A 25351-nucleotide genomic window follows, 5' to 3' on the forward strand; every position below is an offset into this window, starting at 1 on the left:
AGTTAGGGTCGGTGACAAGTTGTCCCATCCGAGGCAAACAAGAGGGACAGGCATTGGGCACAGAAGCTGTGACAGCCCTTGGGACACCTGCATTGGATACTGGATGCCTGCATTCCAGTCTCAGTCCCACTCCTGATTCCAGTCTCCTGCTAATGTGTACCTTGTATGGCCACTCAGGTGGCTGGGCCCCTGCCACCCACGTGGGAGACCTAGATGAAGTTCCTGGGTCCTGGCTTACTACAGCCCTGGTATTGCAACCATTTGAGTAATAAAACAGCAGATGGAACATTCCTGTCTCTGTCTCTTTCTCTCTCTCCCTCCCTCCCCTCGCTTCCATCTTTCAAAAATACACAAAATATATAGAGATAAATATAAACAAAAATCAAGGGAATAAGAAAGAACAAAACTGTGGAGAGAAGAAATCAATTGACACAGATTTCATCTACCAGACCCAGGTTAAAAAATAGCTATACTTGTCATGTATTCAGAAATAAAAGGTAACTTTGAACATAATGATATAAGACTACAAAAAGTTGCCTATCATATCTGAAAAGGAACCAAGCTGAAAATAAAAAAGACTGTAACAGAAACTTAAAAAGCAATGGCCAGGCCGGCACCGCGGCTCACTAGGCTAATCCTCCGCCTTGCGGCACCAGCACACCAGGTTCTAGTCCCGGTTGGGGCGCCGGATTCTGTTCCGGTTGCCCCTCTTCCAGGTCAGCTCTCTGCTGTGGCCAGGGAATGCAGTGGAGGATGGCCCAAGTGCTTGGGCCCTGCACCCCATGGGAGACCAGCAGAAGCACCTGGCTCCTGCCATGGGATCAGTGCGGTGCGCCGGCCACAGTGCGCCGGCCGTGGCGGCCGTTGGAGGGTGAACCAATGGCAAAGGAAGACCTTTCTCTCTGTCTCTCTCTCTCACTGTCCACTCTGCATGTCAAAAAAAAAAAAAAAAAGGCAATGGCCACACATGCAACATATCACTGATATAAGGGAGAAATAATAAACTAGAACTTGGGATAGAGGACCTTGTATAGAGCGTGTAGTATTGAGAGAAAAAATGAAAACAATGTACAGGAGAGTGTAGGAGATGGAGAGACTCTGCTGCAAATTCCCAACATTTGTGTCCCAGGAGAAGACTCACGAGAGAAGGTAGAGACTGAGAATTGTTCAGGCTGATCAAAGACACCACTCACAGATTTAAGAGAGTCCGTGAATTCCAGACAGAGTAGAGTGAAGTCCATGCTTAGATGACTTGTCATGACTCCAGAAACCTAGAATAAAGAGAAAATCTTAGAACAGCCAGAGGGGGGAAAAAGTTATCCTCAGCTGACTTTTTAACAGCCTGTGGGAAAGTAGCTTTAACATGTTTGCAGACAATTAGCACCAACCTAGCATTTTACCCACAGCAACAACCACCAAAAAACTGATGCCATTAAGATTGAATTTGGCCCCTTCCCTTGGACTGCGGTTTCCTATAAAATTGTGGACACTCTAGGGGTGGCTTTAAAATGACATGCTGAGGGCCGGCACTGCGGCTCACTAGGCTAACTCTCTCACTGCGGCGTCGGCACCCTGGGTTCTAGTCCCGGTCAGGGTGCCGGTTCTGTCCCAGTTGCTCATCTTCCAGTCCAGCTCTCTGCTGTGGCTTGGGAGGGCAGTGGAGGATGGCCCACGTCCTTGGTTCCTGCACCCGCATGGGAGACCAGGAGGAATCCTGGCTTTGGATCAGCGTAGTGCACCGGCCAAGGCCACTTGGAGAGTAAACCAACAGAAAAAGGAAGACCTTTCTTTCTGTCTCTCTCTCACTGTCTAACTCTGCCTGTCCAAAAAAAAAAAAAATAAAATAAAATAAAATAAAAAAGCCATGTTGATGGTTAGGAAATGAGTTCATCCAACCCATGTTTGGAAAAAGTCCCGAGTCTGTGTCTGCTGTGGCACACCAAGTTGGTGGGGGAGCCTGTGAGATTGAAGGGAACTGCCAAAGGCCAGCCAGGCTTCCCCGACTATCTGCCCTACTCCGAGAACAGCTTGTTGGAGAGAAACAACTGCCTCCTCTTTTCACTGACTCCTCACCTCTCGAGGCCTTGAAAACCAGTTCCTCATCCTCACCCTGTGGGCAGGGCTGGCGTGCACATTTAGCCACGCTAAGAAAGGACTCCCAGTATCAGTTTGAGTGCACAGGATGTGGGTCCTGGTGACCCTCTGCGGTCCTCGGCTGTTACCCCGTGGGTGGCTGCCGTGTGGAGAAGCCGAGCAGCGATGGCGGTGGAGACAGCCAAGGCAGAGGCTACTGAACCACAGGTCAGCAATTCCCTATGTGAATACCAGTGCCTGCGACTGCCCCAGGCCCACGTGTTCACAGCCCTTCCTCTCAGTCACCTCCCTTGGTGCCTGGTCACCTGCTTCGCATTTCCCCTGCAACTTTAAACCCTCCAACAACATTGCTGCCTTGTCTCCTTGCACCAGAGTACCTTTAACAAAAAAATCCACGCCTCTCTCAAAACCTGCTTCAGAGCTCCTTTGAAATATTCGGAAAGGGATTGCATAGTCTCTTTCCGCAAACTGTTCATTTCTGCATATGACTATATCATTTTGTTGCACTGTAAGTGGGCTTTAAAAAGTGAAAATAAGAGGGATATTTTTTTCCTGTAGTTAGCTTTAGGCAGAGAAGGTATTTTCTTCCTAGCCCAGATTCAAAATAGGCTTCCTTTAAAATGCAAACTCCATGGGTACCTTTTAAATTTGCTTAAAATAACTTTTCTTTATTATGCAGTATACATTGTTTAAAAGATTTATTTATTTATTTATTTGAAAGGTGGAATTACAGAGAGGGAGAGGTAGAGGCACAGGGAGAGAGATCTCCCATCTGCTGGTGCACTCTCCAAACGGCCGCAATGGCCAGGGCTGGGCCAGACCAAAGCCAGGAGCCAGGAGCTTCATCCAGTTTCCCACAGCGGTGCAGGGGCCCAAGCATTTGGGCCATCCTCCACTGATTTCCCATGAGCACTAGCAGGGAGCTAGATTGCAAGTGGAGCAGCTGGGAATCAAACCAGCAGGCGCTGCAGCTGGCAGCTTAACCTGCTACAGCACAGCTCTGACCCCAGCAGTATAAATTTATAATAAAAAATGAGAAAATGCAAATACACCTAACAACCTCTAATGCCCCTTCACTTCCCTCACATATATGTCTGTCTGCCTGTATAGATATAAAATGAAGTATAACATTCATCTTGTATATAAACCTTTTCAAGGCAGATTTACTCCTGTATTCATTGTCAATGTCAGGTGCACCAAAACACAGCCATACGTGGAAAAAGAAGCAACTTCTCCTTTCTGGGGACACTTGCTTCATTTGTCTTTCAGTGAATGCATCAAGCACTATCAATGCAAGGTTGTTTTGACATCAGATAAAATATCCTGTAGTGGTGCAGTTCAATATGATTTGGATTATCATCTTTAGATACAAAAGCAGACTGTGAGTTCAGAGCCTAAAGACTTCATTTCAAACCTCAGGGTTTGAACTGCATTTGAATTCAAATTCAGTAATGCCCTTAGATCAAGTTGAGCTGACACATTCTTTAGAAGAAACTGGAATAAGCCAATTTGATGGGAATTATGCTGTGTAGTGCCTTGTCACTCCAGATATTTCACTTTTACATTAATTTTTTTTTCAATTAATTTAAAGGTAACTGCTATATGCCAGATTTCCAAACCATTTGTCATTATTATTCATTTATTTATATGCACCACTGTTGTTTGCAGGGACGTAGCTCTTAGGAACCATAATTGCTCTGAAGCTATCAAGTTGCTCATGTAAAACTTGGTGAACTCTTTTCTCTGCTGAGGAAGGTAAAGGTTGGTTTGGAGAACATTCACCAGGGATCACTGTGTCCCGTGCACATTTGGATCTCTGCTCCTTGCACTGAGCCCTGGGATCCTAGGGCATAATGAAGTCCCAACAAAAACTTCCTGATGGAAGGAGACTTCCAGGGAAAGAAAGAGCACGTTGTGGAAAAGGTGGAAAGAGCTATTACACTGGTGCAAGTGATGTAAGAAAAAAGGTCAGCCGGCGCCGCAGCTCACTAGGCTAATCCTCCGCCTGCGGCACCGGCACACCGGGTTCTAGTCCGGGTTGGGGCACCAGATTCTGTCCCGGTTGCCCCTCTTCCAGGCCAGCTCTCTGCTATGGCCCGGGAGTGCAGTGGAGGATGGCCCAAGTGCTTGGGCCCTGCACCCGCATGGGAGACCAGGAGAAGCACCTGGCTCCTGCCTTCGGATCAGCGCGGTGCGCCGGCCGCAGCATGCTGGCCATAGCGGCCATTGGGGGGTGAACCAATGGAAAAGGAAGACCTTTCTCTCTGTCTCTCTCTCTCTGTCTACTTTGCCTGTCAAAACAAAAATAAAATAAAATAAAATAGTGATTGACCAGGTATAACACTATAGACATCAGTATGACAAACTCCCAAAACTCTCCAGCCATGTCTACAGTGTCAAACAATTCCTTCCAATCCTACCTGGGAAATCATTGCCTTTGTTTCATTCAAAGCTCACTTTAAACCCCAACTCCCCTAAAAATAGCTATTGAAGAACCACAAAGTCAATGTAATTTCTTAAAGGGTGAGGCTACACCAAAGTCAGAAACATTACAACAACCTGGATTTTCTTTTTGTTTGTTTGTTTTTACTCTTTGGTAAACAGAAGGGGTATTCTCTCCATCTCAAATCCCACATCAAATTCACATAGAGTAAATTTATGGTAATACATTTTGAATTCGTAGGCAGTAATCATGAAGCGCACAACACACTGGTTGATCAGTGCTTTTGCAATCAGTCAGACCTTTGCCTCTAAATGTCAGGCAACCACAGACTCCAGTCTTCTTGGAAGGCAGCTCGGTGTTTGTCCCACTCAGTCAGTTGGCTGATAGCTGGAATGTGACTGTGTGGTCAAAACTTTCACTTTCACTCATTTTCTCCGAAAGACTGCTGATATTCTCAACATTTCCTTTAAAAGTGAAAGTAACTAACCTGCAATGAGGTCTCAGTAATGGAGCATGAAGACGACCCTACTTAACGTTTTTCCATGATTGTCCGGAGTCTTCAGTGTAAAGTCTGGATTCCTTAAACTGGCAACCATGGAACTGCAGAATCTGAAGCCAGCCTCATTTATCTTTCTCCTACCATCTTTTAATCTTCCCTCTTCTCACTCTCTGCTCAGGCGTGCTAAATTATTCTTGGTTCCCTAGGAAGTGCTATTGCTCTACGTCTTCTGTCTTGATGTTTTCCTGGCTACTTCCTGTTCATCCTGCCCAGATCCAACATAGTTGCATAAATCCATTCGGAGTGTTACTAAGCAGTTAAGGTCAACCATCCCCTAAGTGTCAGAGTAGTCAAACCACTTTCGGCGATGTACTTTTCACATCAGATTTGCCTCTTCTTTGCTAGCCTCTCGTTATAGTAGTTTATACTCACAGCTTTGACTTCTTAATCCCTTAAATCTGATCACTTCTTAATCCCTTAAAAACTTGCTTCCTCCAGGATTACTCAACAGAAGTGCCTAGTGGAAGGGTTCCAGCTTCCTCATAATCGCTTACTTCATTGGTAATGGTTTTCACAAATGCTCGTACTAAGCCTCCTTAAGTTTCTAAAGCCAGCAAGTGGCTAGTCGTCCTGTCACATTTTGCCTTCCTTTGCTCTCTGTGCCATAGTTTTCTTGGGTCTCTTGAAGTGACTGCTTCTTCACTGGCTCCACCTCTTTCCAGGATTTCTTCCTCTAAGTCTTCACTGGCTTCACATCTTTCTCTAACTAAAGAAATCCCTCTGGCTTCATTGGGTTCAAAATAAATGTATTCAGATGGTTCCCATTCCCTCAGTTCAACAGACTCAAGTCATTTGCATATCCAGTTGATTCTAGTTTCTCAGAGAAGAAGGGAGCAATTCCAGCACAGTAAAAAAGGGCATTTGTATCATTAGATAAGACTTGGGACGCTGGTTCAAGTCCTGGCTGCTCCCTGGTCCAGCTTCTTGTTGATGTGCCTGGGAAAGCAGTGGGAGTTGGCCCAAGTGCTTAGGGCCCTGCACCTGCATGGGAGACCTGAAAAAAGCTCCAGGCTCCTGGCTTTGGATCTGCTCAGCTCTGGCCAATGTGGCCCTAAGGGGAGTGAACCAGCTGATGGAAGGCCTCTCCCTCTGTCTGTCCCTCCCTTTTCTGTCATTCTACCTTTCAAATAAATAAATACTTTTGAAAAAAGACTTAGGTTCATATCTCGGGTCTATGGCTCATTCTTGAGTAGTGTGTCATGTAGCTTATTACTGAACTTATTTAGGTCTCAGTTCCTTGCCTGTAAGTGAAAAAAATAATGGCTATCTTGTGGTGTTACTATGCTAATTATAGTACACCAATTGCATATTCCAATAATGGGCATAATGTTCACACTCAACAAAAGTTATTGCTATTTCCACACTCACTCACCTCAAACTTGTACAGTCTTGGTCCAAGTTCATTTCTTCCAGTGTTATCAGAAATAACAACAGCAGGCACATCTTTAGGATAAGGACCAGGTTTCTTTTCTGGCTCACTGGTTCCCAGTGGATTGTAGAATCAAAACCTCATTCTTTCCTATTTAATAACCTCTGGGTCCTAGCCCCCACTGCCCACTTCCACCTTCTCCATTACTGCTCTTTTAAATGAATACCATTCTCCAAGAAAACTGGACATTCTTTGATCCTCTAACGTATCATTTACTCTGCTTACGGTCGTCTCAATTATGCTTCCTTTATGAAACTTATCTCCCTGGCTGTACTTCATTCTCAGAGTGTTTTGTCTGTACCTCTCTCACAGGGCACTCTTATCCTGACTGCTATTCAATTATTTGAGTCTAAGTGCAATCCTTCCTGCTTGCAGATTGTAACACCTTTGAAGGGTGAAGCTAGGTTTACTTCCTACCACTCAGTGATGATGCCTGGTAAAAACAAAGCCAGCCTGCCGTATGGGAATAGCAGGTTGAGTCCTGGTTGCTCTGCTTCTGATCCAGCTTCCTAATGTACCTGGGAAGGCAGTAGAAGATGGCTCCAGTGCTTGGGTTCCTGTCACCCATGGGGGAGGCCAGGATGGAGTTCCTGGCTCCTGGTTTCTGGCTGGTCCAATCCTAGCTACTGCAGCCATTTGGGGAGGGAACCAGCGGATGGATGATCTCTCTCTCTCTCTCTCTGCCTTTCAAATCAATAAATAAAGCTTGATAAAAACAAACACTAGACTTCCTCAGGGAATTATTTGCATTTCCTCACGTCTTATGAATAGGTTGGCAGAAGAAGGATGTGTATGGGATATAGCAGAGGTGCTGCTGGCTCAGTTCCCACTAAGAATTTTCCCAGCAGCAGCAGAAAGGCAGTATTGAAACAGCCACCTTAGAAACTGACAGGGTAAGACTTTAAGATCTGTTGATCAATTGCAATCAATCTCTTGGGAAACACTTTACCAATCTGCTGCTTTTCTTTCATATTTCTTTTCTTCCCTGGAGCTATTTTCCTAACCTTCTAGTCTCCTCTAAACCAAAGAGAAACACACATTCTATTTTAAGCCCACAGTTGAACACCACAGGGACACGCACACACACATTTAATGTTAGTTTATGCATTGGCTTATATTTGAGAATTTTATTTAAAATAAATTTTTTTTCATGATGTAGTGGAGCAGCAGATTAAGCCACTGCTTGTGATGTCAGCATCCTCTATGGGTACCAGTTTGAGTCCTGGCTGCTCCACTCCTGATCCAGCTCCATGCTAATGCACCTGGGAAAGCCGCAGAGGATGGCCCAGGTGCTTGGGCCCCTGCCACCCATGGGGGAGACTCGGATGGAGTTCTAGACTCCTAGTTTCCACCTGGCCCAGCCCAAACCATTGTGGTTATTTGGAGAGTGAACTGGCAGACGGAAGATCCCTGCCTTCTCTCCTCCCCCTGCTTTGTGTGTGTGTGTGTGTGTGTGTGTATCTCTAATTCTGCTTTTAAAATAATAAATAACTCTTTAAAAATAAATAAAATATAAAATCAAATTTCTTTCAACCAAAATCCAAGACCAATGTTTTATGGATATTAAGGCAGCACCCAGCATAGTACTTTGAACACAGTAAAAATTCAGTACCAATAATTGAAAGAATGAATTCATGGTACACAATTTGCAAAACTTATTGTTGGGTTAATTGCAGTGGAAAATGAGAGAAGATATAGTGAAAGTAAGCAAGACTCCGTGACACTTGGGGACTCGGCCTCTCACTGGCCCCAGCTGGGTAAATCTTTGGGTGCCCAGTGGTAGACAAGGATTTAAGTATCCTCAATTGAGCCCTTGAGATGAGAGAGGATATATCATTTCATATTTTAGAAGTTCTGTGGTACTTAGCCTAATCCAAAGACACTTTCTCGAATGCAAGAGGTTCTGGGAATCAGAAATATCACATGCTCCATTATTCAAGAAGTTGTAAAATTTTCAGCAAACTCTTATGATCTTCAATCTCTCTACAGAGTTAGCAAAATATGCAATTAATAGTCTTAATTTACATATCAAAGATCACACCGCTGGCACTAAAAACCCACTCCAGATTCTCTTCTTTCCACTATGGTATGTCCGATGGCAGGCACCCCTTTTTCCACTATTGTCCATCAGTGTCGCAGGCATCGTGGCACAGTGGGTTAAGTCCCAGCTGGAAAGCCCACTTTCCACCCAGCTTCCTGCCGATGTGCCTGGGAGGCAGCAGATGATGGCCCAAGTGACTGGGTTGCTGTCACTCTCATGGAAGGTCCAGATGGAGTTCTTAGTTCCTGGCTTTGCCCTGGCTCAGCCCAGGCTGTTGCACGCATTTGGGGGAGTGAACCAGTGGTTGGAAGATCTCCCTCTCTTTAACTCTGTCACTGTCTTTAAAATAAAAAAAAAATTTAAAATGTCAGGAAAACAAATAGAAGATATAGCATATTTATAAATTATCCAGCTTGATTTAAAAAAAAATGAGGAAGGATCCAGTGTTGTGGTATAGTGGGCAAAGCCACTGCCTGTGATGCTGGCTTCCCATGTGGGCACAGGGTTCAGTCCCCACAGCTCTCTGCTAGTGGCCTGGGAAAGCAACAGAAGATGGCCTCAGTGCTTGGGCCCCTGCACCCACGTGGGAGACCCAGAGGAAGCTCCTGGCTCCTAGCTTCGGCCTGGCCTAGCCATTTGGAGAGTGGACCAGTGGATAGAAGATACCGCTCTCTTTGTCTCTCCCTCTCTGTGACTCTGCCTTTCAAATAAATACATAAATCTTTCTTTAAAAAAAAAAAAACGAGGAAAACCAAGGTTAAAAAAAAATTAGTGCCACAGCTCCTACTAAAAGCCAAATAACTTAAGGCAGTCCCCATGTGTCCCTCGGAATGGCGCTGTGCACACTAACACCCTCGCCTTTCAGAAAATACGAGGTGTATAGAGACCCTGCAGCTCTCAGCTCAGAGGTACAGGTCTGTATGCGGCCTGGGGACAAGTGTTTGGAGGGGATGTGAAGCGTGGCAGGCACACGTTCTGGCACTTGATTTTGCGACGCCTATGGCTCAGGCCCTTAATGAAGAGATGCTCTGATGTAGCAAAGGGGGCCCAGGACTTCCGGGACATCCTGGACGGTGTTCGAATCCTGCCCCTACCACTTAACGGTGTGGCCTTGGCCAGGCCACTGAACTTCTTTGAGCCCTGGTGTCCCCAAGAGTGAAATGGAGATACATCAGGGTTGAGGGTGCGGTGTCTGGCACACACCCTAGGTCTGTAAGTGTTTGCTCAGCGGTGAAACCGCACGGCAGAGGCGCAGTAAAAGGCAGTCCCACGTGGCTGCTGTTTCTCCGGACACCGCCTCGGCCTCCGTCAGGGCCATGTCCGGGGCTCCCAGGGCCTCCCTCGGCCTCGTTCTCAAAACATTCCGGTCTTACAGCTTCACTTCGCCTTCTCTCCCCGCTCCGCCCCAGAGAGCGCGCTTAGGCCCGACAGCGCGTCTCAGCTCAGCGACACAAGTCCACCCCGGCGGGAACTTCCGCGCAACGTCCCGTTTTTCCTCAATCCTTTTTTTTTTTTTTTTTTTTTCCGCCGTTTCCACGTCCCAGCCAAGCTCAGCCGCCCCGGGACACCTCCCGGCAGAATCTAGGCCACACCCCCCTCAAGAGGAGGCACCGGGTTGGCTCTAGGCAGTGTGGCAGGCCCGCGTTGCCTAGGAAACCGGGGCGGGACTTGGGAAATGACGGCAACTCCCCGCGCGGGATTTGCGCAGGCGCCTGGGCTGACCGCTGACTATCGCGAGAATCGCCTCCCGGAAGTTCCACGTCAGTAAGACGGCTGGTCAGCGGGTCGGTGGGTTTCTCAGGTCCTGCGTTGCCGGCAGCAAGTGAGGACGCCCGGCCTCGGACCGACAGAGCCATGGTAGGTCCAGACCCCGCAGGAGGGAGCGGCGTACCATCGGCTGCGGCCAGTTCCTTGGGCTCCTGGACTGAGGGCCGCGGTAAGCAGCGGTCTAGGCCGCCGCTGTGGCCGCCGCCCTCGGCCTTGCGGGGTCCGGGTCGAGTTTGGAGCCCAGAGAGGGGAGGGAGTGTGGGGCTTAGGAGACTGGAGTGGTTCTGGGAGGCAGTGCCTGCGAGTAAGGGGTTCCTGGCTCCTGTGGGACTTCACGGCTCTTGGCCGAGCTCCTGCAGTCTGCAGCGGGGTTCGTGGTGTAGGGAAAACATAAGGCGGCTTTAGTAAAACGGCTTAATTCTGCCTTTAAAAATGGTCACAGCTGATCTTGCAGTCCTGTTGGGCTGCTTCCTGTAGCGGGATGTGCTGATGGAAAACTAAAGCAGAGGAGCCAAGAAGAGAAAAAGTGAAAGTGTGTATGGAGGAAGGAAATGGAATTTCAAATGCTTTGGGATCCCGGGTGTTGGATTTCTAGGGGGAACGTTCCTAAAACCGGCCTGTTTGCGTTTGCCGGTGCAGTGCCTGGTAAGAATAGCGGTCATGGTAGCATCCTCCAGCAGGCCCCGAACTGCTTTCAGACAAGAATGTTAATAAGTAGTGCAAAGAGAGCCTTTCCAAAAGAAAGCGACAAAATCAACATCTTTATGCACCTTTTCACTTCTCTATTACGAAGCACAGGATCAAAGATTTGGGAGCTTGAGGAGTTCCAAGTCCCTCCTCTTGCAGTTTAAAAACAAAAACTCAAATTTGTACAAGGCTAATTGCCGTTGAGTTGGAGCTAAAATAGAAGCTGCCTGGTGAACACTGTGGCTGTTCCCAGAATGCCGCTGTGGGTACACTGTGGTGCCTTCACTCGCAGACAGCTCCCCCACACCCTCCTCATCCTGAGCTTTCTTGGGGCCCCAGGTTAAGGGCCCCCGGGCTGGAGACCCTGAGTCTCTCAGTTACACTGCTCCCTGTTAGCCACAGTCTGCTGTGGTGTGGGCATGCTGCGCTTGCGGCAATGGCAGTGGGCGTCTCTGAACAGGACCCTTGGGTCTGCCTTATTCGGCTTGTGTTGCAATCTTTGTATTTAAGGCTGCATTTTTCTGATGAAGCATTGCCTTCATTCTTCGATATATTTTAAATCCTTTGTGCAAAACACAGAGTGTGCATTTGTTTTCTCATTTCTGTATTTAGTACCAGCACTTTCCTAAACGTTTGCTACCCGATTCTCACAATACCTGAGAGAGAATTGTAAGTAATGTTTATGGTGTGACTACTATGGGCCAGGCACCATTCTTACTGCTTACCTCTGCATTTAATGTTCATTAGCATTGAGAGATATAGTGCTAGCCCTGTCTTACACAAGACAAACTTGAGAGACTGATTTACCTAGTGTTGCACATCTGAAATGAATGACGAAGCTGCAGTTTGAATCTAGTCTGACTCCATGCAGCTGGGTCAGGCAGGCTGTCCCGAAACCCCCGTATCCAAATATGAAAGCCCTGTGGCGTTGAAGGTGTGTGTAAGCAGTGACCTTGCTTTTACAGAGCATCCCCTGGGGAAAGCAGGAAGGGCGGGCTACACAAATGCGCCATGAATGGTTAAAATGAAGTCCTGTAGGGTTCCCTGTGAAATGGTATTTCAGGCTAGCATAATCATAAAGATCTTATTGGTGGCATTGGCATTTGAGCTGGGTTCTAAAAGCATCCAGCGTTTGGAAGAGGCTTTTAGAGGATCCGGTATGAGCATCTCGATCATTTTAGTCTCAGAGTGTCTTGTACGGTGTCTTATTCGAAGTGGCCGCCTGAATGTTGGGGGAAATCTCAGAGCCAGCTTTCGTGCCTGTGCTTTTTAAACTGGGATTTGTGTTTTGGGGGTGTGTAAAAAATATATGGGGATCCTTCTGGGTTCCCTGGCCCACTTCCTGGAACATCTCTTTCATAGAATAATCAATAGTTTTAAACATTTTCACACTAAAGCACACATGGTTTGTTAAGTGTCCAATCTCAGTTTCTACAGGAAGAGTATGAGACGTGCTGGCTTATGTCAAAGCCCCACCCTGGTCGTGGTGCTTTGTGTTTGTTGAATCTGAGAAGTTAAACTTTGTGGTAGTAATTAGTGGGGCAAGATTCAGAAATGGACAAAGTAAAGTATAAGATCTCATTTCCTTCCTGGCTTAGCAAGGAATATGATGGTGGTTTGACAGTAGAAAGTTTGAGAAGGAGGAAGATATAAGAGTGGAACCATTTGAGGCATTGCAGAGGTAAAGGTTTTTTCTTAAAAGTGGAGCAGGCGTGTATGAAGGTACTTCAAAAAGGGTGTGGAAAATGGAATTAGCAGATGAGTTTATTTTGGTGAGAAAAAAGTTTAAGCCCTTGTATAAGGGATTATTGAAAAATTTTGTGGAAATGTGTATTATGAAAAACATGCATGAATTTCAGTAGACTTTTCTCCACCAAAATAAACTTTAGGTACATTTGCCATGTACATGAACTTTAAAAAAATATATATATATGTTAATTTATTTGAAAGGCAGAGTTAAAGAGAGGCAGGAAGGGTGGGGAGAGAGAGATCTCTTCCATCTGCTGGTTCTCTCCCTAAATGGCCGCAACAGCCAGAGCTGGGCCTATCAGAAGCCAGGAGCCAAGAGCTTCTTCCAGGTCTTCCATGTGGGTACAGGGGCCCAAGGACTTGGGCCATCTTCCACTGCTTTCCCAGGTCACAGCAGAGAGCTGGATTGGAAGAGGAGCAGCTGGGACTCAAACTGATGTCCATATGGGATGTCGGCACTGTAGGCGGTGGCTTTACCCACTAAGCCACAATGCCGGCCCCCATACATGAACTTTTTAAAGTGCTCAAAAGAGCACTTATAAAAATAAAAGTAAGAAAAAAGTTTGGAGTAGTAAATAATGCAAATTTGATAGAGATCCAGACAAATGAGTAAAAACCTTGTGAAGCATTTGCTTTGTGTCAGGAAATTACCTTTCTTAGATCTTCATTTGTGTTGAAAAGTAAGCCTAAGTTTCTGTCCCATTCATGATCATCGTGGAAGATTACAACAGTTAAATAGTAATTTAACTTGCCATATCAGCTTTTAGTTATGTTTAAAACCTATTGAAAGAGAAATATATTTTAAATCAGTCTTTCTCAGCCTACCTCTAAGAAAGAATTAAACCTCCTGCCCTAAATCATCATTGTTTGGGAATGAATTAAGTCTTGGGAGAGTTAAGAAAATATAGGTTGAGCAACACTAATATGAGAGCCATATTTTAGAAAATCTGAAACTTTTTGGGACAGATATGAGACCACAAGAGGAATATTACACACCTGACCTCAGATATCATAAAATTGCCTTCAGGCTGTGTGTGAGTGGGTACTTCCAAAAGTTCATGGAAAGTGGAATTAAGAGGAATGTTGGAATCCAGCAGGTTAGGTTACTGCTTGCCTTCTGGCATCCCATATCAGAGTGCCTGTTTGAGTACTGCCGATTCTGCCTCAGCCAATTTCCTGCTAATGATCCTGGGAAGGTAGTAGAAGACGGCCTGGGTGCTTGAGCCCCTGCACTCATCTGGGAGACCAAGATGGGGTTCCTGGCTTCTTCCTGACTGTTGGAGCCGTTTGGGGAGTGAACCAGCAGATGGAACATATGTCTCTCTCTCTGTCACTCTTTCAGATAAGGCTTTTTTTAAAAAAAATGAGGTGGCCATTTGGCACTGTGGTTATGCTTCGGACACCTGGGTCCCATGTGAGAGTCCCTGGATTCTAATGACTCTGCTTCTGCTTCCAGCTTTCTGCCAGTGTGCACCTTGAGAGGTAGCAGGGGATAGTTTAAGTACTTCGGTTCCTGCCTCCCATGTGGGAGACCCAGGTTGAATTCCAGTCTCCGTCCTGGCGTTGACTTGGCCCACCCCTGGCTGTTTGGAGCAAAAAATTTTGAAATCCGCACATGGAGCACTCTTGAAAAAGTTCATGGAAGTGTATATTATGAAAACTGCATGAATTTCAAGATTTTTTGCACAAAAATAAATTTCTTTTAATTACATTTTTCCTTGATTTTTTTTTGAAGTACTGTTACATAAGATGTACGTAAAACAAATGTGAATTTCGTGTTTAGACTTGGGTCCCGTCCTCAGGATACCTCGTCATATAAGTACAAGTATTACAAAATATGGAAAACTCCAAAGTAGTACTTCCGAAACATTTCAGATAAGGAATTCTCAATTTGTAGTTAAATTGTTTTCTGTTCTGTGATTGAGTGATGAATCTAGTTTGAAAAAGACTGTTTTAGGCTGGCGCCATGGCTCAATAGGCTAATCCTCCACCTAGCGGCACCAGCACACCGGGTTCTAGTCCCGGTCAGGGCACCAGATTCTGTCCCGGTTGTCCCTCTTCCAGGCCAGCTCTCTGCTGTGGCCGGAGAGTGCAGTGGAGGATGGCCCAAGTGCTTGGGCCCTGCACCCCATGGGAGACCAGGAGAAGCACCTGGCTCCTGCCTTCGGATCAGCGCTGTGTGCCAGCCACGGCGGCCATTGGAGGGTGAACCAACGGCAAAGGAAGACCTTTCTCTCTGTCTCTCTCTCTCACTGTCCACTCTGCCTGTCAAAAAAACAAAACAAAACAAAAGACTGTTTAAACTACAAATTGAAACTTTATTATCTGAAATGTTTAGTATCAAAAGTGTTTGACATTTTGGAGTTTTTCAGATTTTGACTTATTTGTATAAACTATTTAACTTGAGATTCCCTAATCTAAAAATTTATATTAGAAATACTCTGATGAGTCTGCTCAGAAGTTTCAGACTTCAAGCATTGTGAAGCATTGGAGACTTTTGGGTTTTCTGATTGAGGATAAATAATCTGTATTAGTATTTTCTTAATCAGAGTATTTCATTTTTGATGAAAATGTTTCTAATTTTCTGGAGGTTCCTGTAACTTAAATGCATTAAACTATTGAATACATTCCCCTTGGCTCCAAAGGCTGTCATGTGGATAGAACTCTTACTGATCACCATTACATTTCCTATTATTTACTAATGTTTAAAAATTATTTTTTCTAAAGTAAATTTTTTCTCTAAAGAACTCCTTTAGTATTATGGTTACTAGTTATTTTAATTTAATGAATAATACTTCTTTAAAATATTTTTGATATGACACTCAAATCATAGATAGTATATAGTCAAAAAATTGTGATTTTATAGATACTTTAAATTTTGTTTACTAAATATTCTTAAGCCAAGGAGCTCTTTCTGACTACATATTTGTGGTATACAGTGTGATAATTTGATGCATGTGTACAGTGTATAAATATCGAATCAGATTCATTAGCATTTCCTCCTTAGACATTATACTGTTTTTGATGAACACTCAATGTGCATACCAGTGTGGCACAGTGAGTGAAGCTCCCACCTGCGATGCCAGCATCCCACATCAGAGCACCAGCTGGAGTCCCATTGCTCTGCTTCCAGTCCAGCTCCCTGATGATGCTCCTGGGAAAGCAGAGGAAGACAGTCTCAGTACTTGGGCCCTGCCACTCATGTGGGAGACTTGCATGGGGTTCCTGGCTCCAGCCTGGCTCAGCCCCACCCATTGTGGCTATTTGGGGAGTGAACCACAGATGGAAGATTTCTGTCTCTCCCTCTCTATCACTCTGCCTTCCAAATAAATCAAAGTAAATAGTTTAAAAACACTTATATGTACTTACAGGGTGCAGTGTGATATTTCAGTAGATGTAAACCAGGGACTCCTAAAGTTTGGTCTCAATCCTTAGGAGTCCCCAGTTACTCTCATAAGAGGTACACAGATGAAAAGTTTTCCTAGTTGTAAAACACTGTTGACCCTTTTCATTACGCTGATAATTGCACTGATGGTGTAAAAGTGATGGAAGGTAAAACTGTTGGCACACTGGTACCAAGTTGTACTGATGGTGTGGGTATTCTTCATTACCACATAGTTTTTTAAAAGCAGATTTCACTTCAGAATGTCATTAATGAAACAGTAAAAAAGTTTATTACATCTTGACACAAGTATCTTTTAAATGTGTGTGGTGAAATGGAGAGTATGCATAAAGTGCTTTTTTAAAAAATTATTTATTAGAGCTACACCTAGAGAGGTATCTTTTATCCATTGGTTTATTCCCCAGGTGGCTGTATCCACCAGGGCTGGACCAGGCCAAAGCCAGGAGCTACTTGTAGGTCTCCCATATCCCATATGGGTGGCAGGGGTCCAAACACTTGGATCATCTTCCACTGCTCTTCCCAGGCCATTAACAGGGAGCAAGAATGGAAGTGGAACAGCTGGGACATGAACCAGCATCCATATGGGATGCTGGTGCTGCAGGTGGTGGCTTTACCTGCTATACCACAACACTGCCTTATAAAGTACTTCTCTGTAGTGAAGTTTGATGGTTGTCTGAAGGTTATATGGTTTTAATTTTCAAATTTAACTTGAAACAGTGAGAAGCTGTGGTAGTTATTCAGGCAGGTTATTGGCAGACATTTTCTGAAAACAGAAGTTAGCTGGTTAGACGGTATGTTTTGCTGATAATAAAATTACACCTTTTAAGTTAAAATTAGAATTTTAGAAATCTATCACTGAACTTGATGGATTTATAATACTTAAAAAGTCTTACCATGAGGCCGGTGCCGTGGCTCCCACTTGGTTAATCCTCCGCCTGTGGCACCGGCATCTCATATGGCTGCCAGGATCTAGTGCCGGTTTCTCCTCTTCCAGTCCAGCTCTCTGCTGTGGCCCGGGAATGCAGTGGAGGATGGCCCACGTCCTTGGGCCCTGCACCTGCATGGGAGACCAGGAGAAGCACCTGGCTCCTGGCTTCGGATCAGTGCAGCACGCCGGTAGCAGCGGCCATTGAGGGGGTGAACCAACAGAAAAGGAAGATCTATCTCTCTCTCTCTTTCACTGTCTAACTCTGTCAAAAAAAAAAAAGTCTTACCAGATGAGATTGATGAATGATCTTTGTTTAAAAAAATAATTTTGTTAGACATTTATTAGTCTTTTTTTTGGGGGGGGTGGGGCAGACAGAGTTAGAGACAGAGAAAAAGGTCTTCCTTCCATTGGTTCACCCCCCAAATGGCCGCTATGGCCGGCGCACTGCGCCAATCTGAAGCCAGGAATCAGGTGCTTCCTCCTGGTCTCCCATGCGGGTGCAGGGCCCAGGGACTTGGGCCATCCTCCACTACCTTCCTGGGCCACAGCAGAGAGCTGGCCTGGAAGAGGGGCAACTGGGACAGAATCCGGCGCCCCAATCGGGGCTAGCACCCTGGGTACCAGCGCTTCAGGTGGAGGATTAGCCTAGTGAGTCGTGGCACCGGCCCATTTAATTAGTCATTTGTTTGAAAGGCAGAGTGACAGAGGGGGTTAGGGTTTGAAATATAATACTTCCGCCGGCGCCGCGGCTCACTAGGCTAATCCTCCGCCTAGCGGCGCCGGCACACCGGGTTCTAGTCCCGGTCGGGGCGCCGGATTCTGTCCCGGTTGCCCCTCTTCCAGGCCAGCCCTCTGCTGTGGCCGGGGAGTGCAGTGGAGGATGGCCCGGGTGCTTGGGCCCTGCACCCCATGGGAGACCAGGAAAAGCACCTGGCTCCTGGCTCCTGCCATCGGATCAGCGCGGTGCGCCGGCCGCAGCGCGCTGGCCGCGGCGGCCATTGGAGGGTGAACCAACGGCAAAAGGAAGACCTTTCTCTCTGTCTCTCTCTCTCACTGTCCACTCTGCCTGTCAAAAAAAAAAAAAAAAAGAAATATAATACTTCCATCAGCTGATTCACTCCCCAAATGCCCCAACAGCCAGGGCTGGGCCAGGCCAGGGCCAGGCCAAAGCCAGGAACCCAGAGCTCCATTCAGGTCTCCCAAATATGTAATGGGAACCCAGTACTTGGGCCATCATCTGTTACTTCCCAGGTACATTAGCATGAAGCTGGATTGGAAGCAGAGGAAAAACTCAATCCCTGATGTGGAATGTTAAGCAGCAATAGTGGCTTAACCTCCTGGGCCACCAAATGTGATCTTTCAGTGCAGTATAGGCAACACTTGGAAGATCTGTATAATTCAATGGACTAGTGATTTCCTCAGTGCAGTACGTGATGTTACAAAATCCTTGCATGAATGAAAAGATACTGGCAAGATGCAGAGTAGACCAATCGATTTCAATATAACAATATAAAGGGTTCGTTGATACGATTTTAGGTTCTACATTGCAAGTAACTATTAAGAAACTACAACTTAACCAATTTTAGTATGATGGCAAAGAAAAATATTCTGTTATTTGAAAAACTATTAAAATGCCAGTCATCCAGCTACATATCTGTGTGCAACTGGGTTTAGTTTTCTTTTTGTTATGTGTCAACCAGAACAACAACTCACAACATACTGAAGGCAAGAGCAGATATGAGAAGCTAATTATCTTGTATAAAGTCAGAATTACAAGTGTTTTGCAAAAATATAAAACATTGCTACTGTCTTTTTGACTTTATAAAAATGTTAGCATGTTGTAATGGGCTTATTTTAAATTGAAAATATATAAATATTTTAATGTCTTGGTTTTAATTCTTAACGTGGTAAATATCAACAGATACTTATCCACAAAAACAAAAGCTATTTTTGTGTCCTCAAAAAATCTTAGGAGTGGAAAGGGGTCCTGAGACCAAAATGTTTGAGAACCACTGCTGTACACTTAAATATAGTGTTGTGTTTTTTTTGTTTTTTGTTTTTTTTTTTTTTGACAGGCAGAGTGGACAGTGAGAGACAGACAGAGAGAAAGGTCTTCCTTTGCCGTTGGTTCACCCTCCAATGGCCGCCGCGGCTGGCGCACCGTGCTGATCCAAAGCTGGGAGCCAGGTGCTTCTCCTGGTCTCCCATGCAGGTGCAGGGCCCAAGCACTTGGCCATCCTCCACTGCCCTCCCAGGCCACAGCAGAGAGCTGGACTGGAAGAGAGGCAACCGGGGACAGAATCCGGCGCCCCGACTGGGACTAGAACCCGGTGTGCCGGTGCCGCAGGCGGTGGATTAGCCCATTGAGCCGCGGCGCCGGCCTTAAATATAGTTTAAAGTTTTGTCAGTATTTATACACATGAATGAACTAGTAGGTGCTATAGATTTGAAACTGTCAGCCATTTAATAAGAAAGTAAACCAATTGTTTTGTAAGAATGTTCATACAGTGTTTGTAGTTGAAATCTCAGATATGTTTTGTTTGGCTTAGCAGTTTAATTTTTAAAATATTGTTTCTCCTTAGCCTCTGCGACTTGATATCAAGAGAAAGCTCACTGCTAGATCTGATCGAGTTAAGAGTGTGGATTTGCATCCTACAGAGCCATGGATGTTGGCAAGTCTTTACAATGGCAGCGTCTGCGTTTGGAATCATGAAACACAGGTGGGAATTTTTAAGGACTTTATTAGAAATAAAGTGCTGCATTAGTCTGTGTTTATAATTAAAGAGAAAAATACCATTACAGAGTCTAGCAGCCGTATGCATGCTGCTTTCTCAAGTAAACTGGTACAAAGTACTTTAAATAAAGAGAAAATACCATTATGAGGGTGTATCTTTTGGAAGAAACTGCTCTGGGCATTTTATATATGATATTTAAATACAGTGACTGTGATTTAGGCAGTATTAGCTCTTTGAAATTTAGGGAACAGAGGCTTATCTGTAGGTCACTTGCTCTAGATTATGTATTTAATAGTTAATGTTATTTTCCATTATATGACTAATTTGACAAGAATGAAACTTTTAAATTGTATTTATTTTTTCCTCAAATGTTCCATGTTATGATGTGGAGATAATTTTCAACCAGCTGTATAGTTTATAGATTATAGTTATGGAGTATGTCAGAGAAATAGTTTGTCAACTTTTAGTTACACATATGGAAGGATGTATCTTACAAACTATCTGCCCTAATGCTTGACTCATTCTCTTTTGCCTAAATAAATGTTCAAGTTAGTTTGTCCTGTTTTCTAGTCTTCCTATACAATCTAACATTTTTCTTTCAAAGTGCAAAAATAGTATTGTATCACACAGGTGTTATGCTTCCATCATAATTATACTCAGCAACTGAGGTGAAGTTCTTAAAGTCCTGATGAAATTCACATGTGAAAAATTGGAAGTGACAAAAATAGAGAACCAGAGTCAGAAGTGAACCTAGAAACACTCATTATAACAGAACAGTGATGACTGCCCACTAAACCAAGACCCCTTCAGTGACATGTCCTACTCACCAATGTTTTGTTCTTTGCTGTATCCCAATGCCTATAACATTACTTCACACTTAGTAAATATTCAGTAATTATTTGTTGAACTAATAACGATGCCGTTTATCACTAGTTCAGAATTTCTGTGTTATGCAACTTCAGATCTTCATATTAAGAATTCATTTTGATTTTGGTACAGATAATACGCATACTAACTGGTGCTTTCTTAGGGAGTGGGGATGTCTGTTTCTCCATCCAGATGTTCAAAACATATCTTATACTTAACATATGTCGGAGTCCTTGTTTCAGCTCCATTTACCTCTCAGCTCTGTCCTTTCACTCCTGTGTGTTCTAAAACCCAGGTGTACTCTCTTTTTCTTTGGACGTTACTGAGTATACCTCTATTTACCTGAGTTATCCGTCCATTTTGCTTTCTTTTTCTCATTTAGACCCTTCTGTGCCCCTGGATGAGTCCCCTTTCATAATTAATCTCATTGGTAATGTTGTGTGTAATTTCCTTCCTTCCCCCAAGACTGGAGGTTCTGTGAGGACAGTGATTTAGCCTGGTCTCATTTCCCACTGGTGCTCCAGTGCATAGGCACTGCCTGGCCCGGTGTCAGGCTCATGGTGGATACTCAGCATGATCGGTGTATCTGTGGTTATACCTGCTTCTCCCCCCACCCCACCCCCACCCCCATAGAAATTATTAGCTACCCATGTATTATCAGAGCAAAAATCTTGAGAGTGGAAAAGCCTTTTGAAGTCAGGTCAAATATGCTTTGAATTTCAAATAAAGTGCTACTATATATATATATATATATATACTCTGTGAAGTAGTGGATACAATGATTTAAAAAGAAACACAACATTTTAGGATTCAGTGCCAACCTGCAGATTAAATTACATTGGCTAGCCTTTTAGCCGTGCTGAGTCTCTGTTTATCTAAAATGAAGATGATATTTTTGCCATCCTTCCATCACATGATTATCAAGAAGATCAAATAAAAGTAAATAAAATTGTGTATGAGACCTCTAAAGTAACACACAGATATTAGTCATTGTTTTCCTAACTTACGTTGGGTACTCATTGCATTGAGTGGTAGCTCTTCCTCTTCTGTAGCTCTCAAAATGTGGAGACTATTTTTCATGTCATCCTTGCCAGCCACTGTACCTAGAGTGGTACTGAGCCATGAGTGTTTCCTAGATTTGTTGGTTCCCTAGATTTGTTTTTCTGCCGTATTGTAGATTACCTGTTTTGTCTGCTCTCGGTGTTAGTCCCACATTCAGCTGGTTGTGGCTGTACAAGTTATGGCTGATGTCCTCTTTCATTCAGACTTCGTGGGGTCTTTGGAGTCTGACTTACAGTGATTGTGAATCAGTCCCTGTTTTTTTTTTTTTTGTTTGTTTTTTTTTTTTTTTTTGCACATGGTTAATCATTAAGTAATATTCTTATGTTCCTTAGATATATCATTGTTGCTGTCTGGTACAGAAAGAGGGATTGAGAAAGGATAGTTTGATTTTGTGGAATTTTGAAGAGCAGGCATCAAAGTGCGAGAGAAAAAAGGCACATTGATCTCTGTTCTTTCCAGGAGATTCTTATAGTTTTCTGCCTTTATCGTATGTACATAATTCCATTCTGAGCACCTTGAACGAACATCTGGCTCACCTTGTAAATTAATCAGCTTTTCCTTTCTATAACTAAAATATCAGAGGAGTGGGCATTTGGCACAACAGTTAAGGCTTCCCTTGGTGTGCCCGAATCCCCCATGGAATGCCCAGATTTAACTCCTGGCTTTACTTACATTTCCAATTTCTGCTGATGTGGACCCTGTGAGGCAGTGGGGAAGGGTTCAAGTACTTGGCTCACTGCCACCCACATGGGAGACTCAGACTGAGTTCTGGGCTCCTGGCTTCAGCCTAGGCAACCCCAGCTATTTCAAGCAGTTGGGGAGTGAACCAGCAGATGAAAGATCTCTTGTTCACCATTGCTGTCTTTGCTTTCAAATAAATAAAAATAAATAAATAAAATGTTAAAGGTATATAAATAATTCAGTACCTGTGAGGTGCTACTGAGGAAGACTGTTCATTTTGGCTTGCAGTTTTGGAGGCTCACAGTCCAGCTGGGCAGCCCCCTTAGTCTGGTGTCTGATGAGGGTGGAGGTTGGCAGTCGCAAAGCATGTGAGGAGGAAGTATACACGGCAAGTCAGAAGGCAGGGAGAGAACCACTGAGCCTCACTCAGCTTAGAAAACCAACTGACCTGAGAGCAAGCTCCCAGTGACCGAAGACCTCCCAGGAAGCCCACACCTCCCAGACACTGTAATTGGCTCAAGTCTCTACCTTTAATCCATTAACCATTTACATAAAATGTTAAGGACCAAACCTTTAGTATGTGGCCCTTTGTGTTTTTTTTTTTTATTTTTTTAAAAAGATTTATTTATTTATTTGAAAGTCAGAATTACACAGAGAGAGGAGAGGCAGAGAGAGAGATAGGGAGGGAGGGAGGGAGGGAGGGAGGTAAGTCGGTCTTCTATCCGTTGGTTCACTCCCCTGTTGGCTGCAACGGCCGGAGCTGCGCCAATCCGAAGCCAGGAGCTTCTTCTGGGTCTCCCACGTGGGTCAGGGGCCCAAGGACTTGGACCATCTTCCACTGCTTTCCCAGGCCATAGCAGAGAGCCAGGTTGGAAGTGGAGCAGCCAGGTCTCGAACCAGTGCCCAAATGGGATAACGACACTTCAGGCCAGGGTGTTAACCCACTGTACCACAGCGCCGGCCCTAGTGTGTGGCCCTTTGAGGGATATCCAAACCATTACCTAACCATGATATCATGTTTTCATACTTACCAAGAAGAAAGAAATAGCATTTACATGAAAGCATATTGCTGAAATGTACAAAAGAATTACACCTATTTATGAGTCCCTTCTAAGGGTTTAAATTTAAAAGAAACTAAGAGCTAATTCATTCAGCAAATACACTAGAGTATGCCAGCCACTATGCTAGCTTCTGGGTACACAGTGCTGAATAAGATTTCTGTCCTTAGAAAACTTATGGGGAAGATTGAAATTAAACACATAATTATGAGGTGCTGTGTTGCGAAAGGGGTCTGTGTTTCCACGGGTAGGTTTTCCAGGCAAGGGAACAAGAGCAGAGGTGAGCAGGGAAGTAAGCCAAGGCTGAGGTTGGAGAGGGAGGGAAGGCCGTGGCACAGGGGATCTGGAATGCCATATTATGGATGTTTGCTTGCTCAAGTATTAAAAGATGACTATTGGCCATTTTTATTGGAATGCTGAGTTTTCATATTTTAGTCTGAGAATATTTTAAAATTAGAAGTCACCTAGTTCTTTTTTTAAATGAAATAGGTTTTTCAATTATTTTCATATGATTCAGTTGTGTATTCTTGTTAAATTTTAAAGACACTGGTGAAGACATTTGAAGTGTGTGATCTTCCTGTTCGAGCTGCAAAGTTTGTTGCAAGGAAGAATTGGGTGGTGACAGGAGCGGTAAGTAATATAAATTTCTAATCTTGTTTTCTGAATTGGTCAGTGATTGTGTAAATTAGTTGCAGCACTGTGATTCGAGTTCTTTTTGTTGATTAATGCAGTGTTTGGAAGCATGGGCTTTATTCCTTGAGCCTATAATATAGTTTTTTCATGCAGTTTAATTCGTAACGGGGATGACAGTTATAAATTTCCATTTCTAGGATGACATGCAGATTAGAGTGTTCAATTACAATACTCTGGAGAGAGTTCATATGTTTGAAGCACATTCAGACTACATTCGCTGTATTGCTGTCCATCCAACCCAGCCCTTCATTCTAACTAGCAGTGGTAAGAAATGATCTCTTGGTCATGTGCATCTCTTTGGAGAATTTGTTCTTTGTTTAAACATCTGTAGAAAAGCAAATTCATTTACCTGTTCATGAGTGAGTTTTAGGCAGATTGCCGTGAGTTCTAGTCAGTTTTATCTTAAGCTGTTTTGCTCCTTGGTATTGAGTATCAGAGTCTGAACCTTTTGGACAGCGATTAAAACGAGTAGCACTGACTTGGTAACAGCTCTTTGGAATGTTTTTACATTAAAAATTGAGTAATTCAAAACTTTTTAAAGCCAGTCTTGTATTATAAGAGCAAGTACTTATTCTCTCAGTAATCTTTACTCTTATTATTCAGTCACACTTTGATTCCAGTCAAACTTGTATTGTTCTTTTGTCAGTCTTTAAAACCCATTGAGGTTTTCTTAAAATTTGTTCACAAAATGTTTGTATTTGTTATAGGATATTTTATCTGTATTATTCCATAGAAAGTTAAGTGTTTTTAAGATAAATAAGAACTTTGAAAAAATCTGTTCAGTTTTGATTGTTTCTGTAAGTCATGCAAAGTATGATTTCAGTTTGCTCCCTTAAAAAACATAAAGCCTTTGTGTATTAGTTCTGAAATGGAAAAAATATGTAATTAATATGAGACTTTCCTTCGTCCTAGATGACATGCTTATCAAGCTCTGGGATTGGGATAAAAAATGGTCTTGCTCACAAGTGTTTGAAGGACACACTCATTATGTTATGCAGATTGTGATTAACCCCAAAGATAACAATCAGTTTGCCAGTGCGTCTTTGGACAGGACCATCAAGGTAAGGTGTCCTCTCTTTGGGTCAGTTATCATTTAGTGAAATAGTTGTTCTACTACAGGCTGGCCAGAAAGTTTCTCCTGTCTTAGAAGTTTCT

General features: G+C 44.0%; 1 protein-coding gene across 3 annotated transcripts in view; it reads left to right on the forward strand.

The window, feature by feature from the left end:
• The first annotated feature begins 9758 nt into the window (after nt 1-9758).
• The window catches only part of COPB2 (COPI coat complex subunit beta 2), a 35640-nt gene continuing 20047 nt past the window's right edge, over nt 9759-25351 (forward strand). For 2 of the 3 annotated variants that reach the window (XM_070073208.1, XM_008266237.4), the window contains exons 1-5: nt 10275-10423; nt 19683-19820; nt 24047-24133; nt 24334-24460; nt 25109-25257. In XM_070073208.1, the coding sequence (XP_069929309.1) occupies nt 10421-10423; nt 19683-19820; nt 24047-24133; nt 24334-24460; nt 25109-25257 (504 nt within the window). In that variant the 5' untranslated portion in view covers nt 10275-10420. Of the gene's footprint in view, nt 9779-10274; nt 10424-19682; nt 19821-24046; nt 24134-24333; nt 24461-25108; nt 25258-25351 lie in introns of those variants that run through there. The other variant, XM_051818653.2, reaches the window with a different exon arrangement.

The sequence above is a fragment of the Oryctolagus cuniculus genome, chromosome 4 (genome assembly GCF_964237555.1).
Source record: "Oryctolagus cuniculus chromosome 4, mOryCun1.1, whole genome shotgun sequence".
NCBI classification, from domain to species: Eukaryota; Metazoa; Chordata; class Mammalia; order Lagomorpha; family Leporidae; genus Oryctolagus; species Oryctolagus cuniculus.